The sequence below is a fragment of the Typopeltis vanoorti genome, chromosome 14, assembly GCF_054136105.1.
Source record: "Typopeltis vanoorti isolate ZY-2024b chromosome 14, IOZ_Tvanoo_1.0, whole genome shotgun sequence".
Classification (NCBI taxonomy): domain Eukaryota; kingdom Metazoa; phylum Arthropoda; class Arachnida; order Uropygi; family Thelyphonidae; genus Typopeltis; species Typopeltis vanoorti.
This window is the reverse complement of record NC_143562.1, coordinates 60986174-60992173: the sequence shown is the minus strand read 5'-3', so window position 1 is coordinate 60992173 and position 6000 is coordinate 60986174. Positions and strand designations below refer to the sequence as shown.

The following is a 6000-nucleotide window of genomic DNA, read 5'->3' as shown; positions in this document are numbered from 1 at the left end:
TACTGTGCTCACCTAGATATATTGGGGATGAGAAAGTGGTGAAGAGATTTTAGTGGAAGGTGACCAAGATGGTGAGTGGTCTGTGGAATGCTTCCTGAGGATAGATTGCGAGTATGTGGATTGAAAAAGGTTGATTGATAGCAAAGAAGGGGATATGATAGAAACATTTAAGTTACTTAAAGGATTTTATAGGATTAATACTAAGGAAATATTTCGGCACTTGATTAGAGAGGGAAGGACAATGGGTCATCCCTAGAAGTTGGGTAAGAGTTTGTTTGGCAAGGGCGTAAAGACTAGATTTCTGTCTTAGAGAGTGGTGAATGAATGAAATGGGTTGCCTATGTCAGATGTGAGTGCTTTGTCTATAATAGTTTCAAGGTGAGGTGCGACAGATATTGTGTTGCTAGTTTGGGTCACCCATAATGAGTCTTAGAACTCTATCGATGTACCCTTGCAATAATTACAATGATAATGATAAATCTTTTCTGAAACATTCAGCAGGAAAATTTCTTTATGATGTTCCTTAAATAAGCAAATCCGCCAGGCTTTTTTTTTTCCCAAAGGGGAGTGGGTGAGGCGCAGGGGAAGGAAATCTCCTTGTTTTATAAATTGAAAAATGTTTTAACCTTGTAATTATGCTTTCTTGATTATGCAAAATAGCCATTGTAGAAACGCTTATGCCACAATATTTTAGCATTTCAAATCGAATATGATCTAGTTCCGTTGTCCACACACACACACACACACACACACACACACACACACACACACACACACACACACACACACACACACACACACACACACACACACACACACACACACACACACACACACACACATTCCTGGGTTTATTCTCGTGAATATTGTCTATCATCTGCTATCTCATTTAAGAATTTTTCAAAGCAGTTACTCCCACAGAGATGAAATGTAAAGATCGCTGAAAAAGTTTTTATATCCTTATTTTTAGTGTTTATCTAATTTCATTATCTTTAAATTATTATGTTCCATACTGTTCATAAAGCCTTCACTGGCTTTTGTTTAGCTATATTTACACATAATTTTCCTTTGCTACATTTTCCTTTTCATTTTTTTTAAGATTACATTCGCATTAACACAATAGTGCTTTGTGTAGACAAACGATTAGGAAGTAGGAAAGAATATGTAAATATTGTTCTTGAAAAGCTGCAAGAGTCGTTGTCGAGAGCGGAATGTGGAAGACATACCGCTTTTAGTCCCAGGTGGACTAAAAGAGGACGTGCTGCTTGAGCTGAGTGTAGCTATGTTTTCTTCTGATTTTGACATCCCCATCGGTACGGTTTCAAATGCTTTCACTTTCCCTCAGTGCTACTTTAACATTAGTATATACTGTAGTCACATTTACGAAATGTTCAACTTTCTTTCCTTTCAAATTTTAATGCACAATTCACTTTCGAATTCGCATCTTCTATACAATCTTGTATCTTGAATCAATCTGAAGACACAACTCTGTCTCCTTTTTCAATATGCTGTGTGAATGATACCCTTCAAGGGCATGGAAAACATACTGTAGAGCTCCAGTACTTCTCCCATCTTCGAGGATACAGCAGTAAGGCAGTTACGTCGGCTAGCAGCCAGTTAATATACGCGATTAAACCAGATGGCACGTTTGGGAGACTTCCTAATCAGCTACTGCATAATCTCGCTGCCATTTATGTTGCCAGGTCATACCTGGAGGAAGGCTGTGTAATAGTAGGCAAGGGATACGTTCGAAGCATGGAGAGTGAATGTTCTCTTCTATGAGCAACATTTGAGTTTATCACCTCTCAGTGTTAAGTTTCCTTGCTCTTTTATCTCCTTCACCTTTGTAAGACAGCATGAGAGTAAACCTAAATAAATGTACTGTTACTGCGGTTAAATTAAATAAAAACCCACCCTCAAAATCTTCCCCTTAAAATTTTAAACCTTAAACAATCTTACAAAAAACATTTCTTCCACATTCTGAAATAATGTGCATCATCGCCTCCATCAAACCCTAATTTCCTGTTTTTGAACTGAATCCCAAATCGCTGTCAAAACAACCACAGTATATGATTTCTTTAGATACAAGAGTGGTATTATATTTTTATGTGATCCGATATTCCTTGCCAGAGGATGCCTAATTTTGAATCTCCCCTTTCTTTGACCTTCTGCGGATTAAGATTTCCGGATTCATTATGTCTCATTCCTCTGATGTATCCACTGTTCCCTCAATTATGAAAGCACTCTGACCTCTCTAACTTATTATCCATGAAGATTGATTTCATATAATTCAGTTTCTATAACAGTGGAGTCATCTTCATTGGTAACTTTAATGTCCACAATGTTCACCTTATGCCTCAATAAACTGTATATTTTTGTAGGTGGGGATAAAAAAACGCAAGTTTTGAGAGGGAACACCCTTCCACGTTCGTATGATACAGACTAGCAAGCCTTCCACTGAAGTTCTGAAATAAGCTTCTTAGGATCCCAGATGGAATTCTAACCAAGATCTTTCAAATCAAAGGTCTTAATCGAAAACTTGAGCTATGGAAGTTCTAAGTAATACGTTTACAATTGCAATTTATGGTGCTTTTAATTCCAAACGAGCCTCCGTAGCTCAGTCGATATAGACGAAGCCCTTCGGCCGGAAAGACCTGGGTTCGATTTCCGTCCATGACGTGAGGAACCTTTATCTGGTCTCTTTCGACGAAAAGTGAGTTAGCCGGTCTCACAGAGTAGAGGTTTTTTTACCCGGAAACTCGGGTTTTTCGTCCCTCAGAACAGGCAAACCGGCCCGTGAACATACACGGATTTACAGTCATAAAATACATACTTAATCCCTCACTAGGAGGACTCAACCAGTCCTAAGGGAAGGTCGAGGAACGGGGGGAACCTCACACGAATAAATAAATAAATTTCAAACGAACTGCTAGACAGAATAGAAATGTAAAAAAGTAAAATATTATTTATTGATTACTTAAGTATCATATATTTTGGAAAGAATGATTGAACTCATCTTAAGTGAAACAACGACTACAAAGGTATTTACAAGGTTTGATAATGTATAAGACTTGGTTCAGGGACTCTTCATTGATGACAACCCTAACAGAAAGGAATTTATTCAAGTTTGATCTGTAGATCAAGGATTATGCATTGCATTTTATGTTTGATATAAAATAAAAATATAAATAAAATAAATAAAGTAATGAAACTTAACACATAAAAATTCGCGCGAAAAGTAATAAAAATAAAATAAAAATTGTCCAACATCAAGGTTCTGGGGAATCGTACATGTCCAGTTTGCATAGTCTGGAGTCGACACTGAACATAAGATCCTACGGAAAGAAACGAAGCTCATCCATTTTAGATATGAACGTTTATTGGCAAGTTCTAAAAGCTGTTGTATCCCTGTAATTTGAATAAGAATGATCGCTTATCCATGTCGAAAATATGGGAAAGTCTGATTCAAACCCACTATTAATAGTTTTTTTTTCAACATAACATGAAACTCTTTCCAGCCACACGAAAGGTGTTAAATCTAAATTACATTAGTAACGTGGACTAGTGGACTAAGGAGAATTTTGTTTTTTTTTCATTTTGAGTAATTTTTATATTTTTGTATTTCTGCTTCTCTTTACCGGAAGCCGTTTAAAATTAATGATGATCCTGGGTCAGCGATCTCTGATTGGCTAAGGTGAACATTGACTACCACACTTTCCAAATTTTAGACAGAGCTGAAACATCCTCATCTACTCTCTGCGGGGAATAAAAGGATTAGAGGTTTTTTTTTTAACATGAAACTTTTTCAATCTACTTCAAGCGACCAATTAGCGAAATGGTGATCTCACAGCGGGCATCTTCCACCTAAGGACAATCACAAACATCCGTGTCTATGGCGGGATTTAAATCCGCAGCTTGTTAGTTGGAGAACAGATACGCTAAGCACTCGGCCAACCAGGTAATCCCCCCCCCCCACGACACGATTTGACTTCCATCAAACGATGCCAAGAATTTGCGTCAAAAAATTATGATTGTTTTTCTTGTATTTTTATTATTTTTTTGTAAATATTATTGTTATATTGTAAATGTAGAAAATTTATCATATTGAACAAAAAAAAAAGAAAGAAGGGATAAGTCAAGAGAGAGAGAGAGAGAGAGAAAGGAGAAAAGGGTAGGTAAACGGGGGGGAAAACGCTAAAGGAAGATGATGAGAAAAAAGAATAAAAGAGAGTATACAAAAAAAACGAAATCGAGGATTAAAAAAGTGAACGAATAAGAGCAATATGAGGAAAAAGAAATAGCGAAACATCTTGGATCCATTGAATCAGTCTGAATCAGCAATCAATATAACTGTCAAAATATCACATTCGCCTCCTCTGCCTTCCAGCATAATGGCCTCGACCCTATACGGCACAAATATTCTAGAGTTTCCTATGAAGGAGCAGCTATAAACAAACTCGGCTACGTTTAAATATAGAAGAGGAGTGCAGATTTTGGAAAGCCGGCCGAGTGCGCGCACGCCCATACGGACACATAAGCGACAGAGTATACGATCTGTATGAAAACTCGGTGCAGTCAGCCACCCCTTGTTACCCTCCGTTTTCGTATATGTGCGTGGGAAGAGCTCTGGAAACTCACGAAACTGGCAGCATTTCGAGCAGAATCTGCATCGCTGCCCGTCTGTCGAACGCTACCTAGGATAATAGAGAAAATTAAGGAGATATAAAACGTGTTATATGGTGTTGACACCTACGACCTTGCAGTAATTATTAGGTCATCGAAATCGAATTTCGCCCACTTTAACAAACTTCGAACAGAATCCTGAGAGCTACTAGGAACACTTGAAATGACGGGAAGAGGAGGAGATCGTCTTACCGTCCGTTTAAGTGGAGGAGGACCTTGGGGGTTTCGGCTGCAGGGTGGAGCAGGAACAAACCTTCCGCTGACTGTATCTAAGGTAAGCAGTTTAATCATATATAAATCAATCATGTATAAATCAATTATAAAATATCATACAGTAAATATACAAATAGAAAAAAATACTGTCGAACTGAGATTATTTTCATTATATCTGCTCTCTCTGAAAGAGAGAGAGAGAGAATAAAAAATATAATATTCTCAGTTCTTTAGATTTTAAAAACAATATTATTCGTTTTTAACACGAAATTGTGTTTATTACTGAGAATACCGAAGATATCGTTTGTACAGGCAGTTAATTGAACGTGTTTCATGCGAAATAAGCGAAAGTAATTAAAAGAAAATTAAACGAGAATTTTCTGAAAGCAGACGCATGTTAAATTCTGCTGGAATTCCAGTGGTAATTTATCCAATAAAATTGTAAACATTTAACATTAATTAGCACAACCTAAGCTCTTTGTTAACGTTACTAATGTAATGAAATTAATATAACGCTTAAAATCAACTGATATTCCTTATTTAACTGTTAATCAATATGAATCAAAATACTAACAGACATTCTGAATTATAAACAAAACGCGTTCATGGCTTGATTCAAATTAAAAAAAAAAAATCCATACTCGTCTAGAAAACAACACGCTTTGCAACTCTCTTGGAATATTTTATTTTTTTTTAAACGTATTAAATCCTTCTATGTTTTTAAAATTATAAGATTTATTTTAATAAGTACGAATTAGTTTTTCATTAGTAAACAGCTAATTTGACCTTGTTATGATATGGGAACTAAGACTACTAGAGTATCCGGTTAGAGTGTCGTAGGAGTGATTAACAGACGTGAGTAGGCCTTAAGATAAATAATATATCAGTTTCGCGCCACACCTTAAATATAAGCTCTTTTCAAACTAGCAGATTAGAATTTGTAAACCTACACACGTTAGAGTTAAGCCTAATAAAAAAACAACAACAGTTTTCAGTAGAATCAGATTTCATTCCGACATTGCCGTCTGCTTAAATGAAAGCTTATATATCATAAAGTCCTCATTTACTGAGATGAAGATAAACTTTACGCAATTACATAACGAT

General features: G+C 36.4%; 1 protein-coding gene across 1 annotated transcript in view; it reads left to right on the top strand.

Moving 5' to 3' along the window:
* Nucleotides 1–4508: 4508 nt before the first annotated feature.
* LOC150099527 (uncharacterized) overlaps nucleotides 4509–6000 on the top strand; it is a 79414-nt gene continuing 77922 nt past the window's right edge. The window contains exon 1 of the mRNA XM_090403414.1: nucleotides 4509–4957. Coding sequence (XP_090259540.1) covers nucleotides 4847–4957 — 111 coding nt within the window. The 5' untranslated portion in view covers nucleotides 4509–4846. The remainder of the gene's footprint in view (nucleotides 4958–6000) is intronic.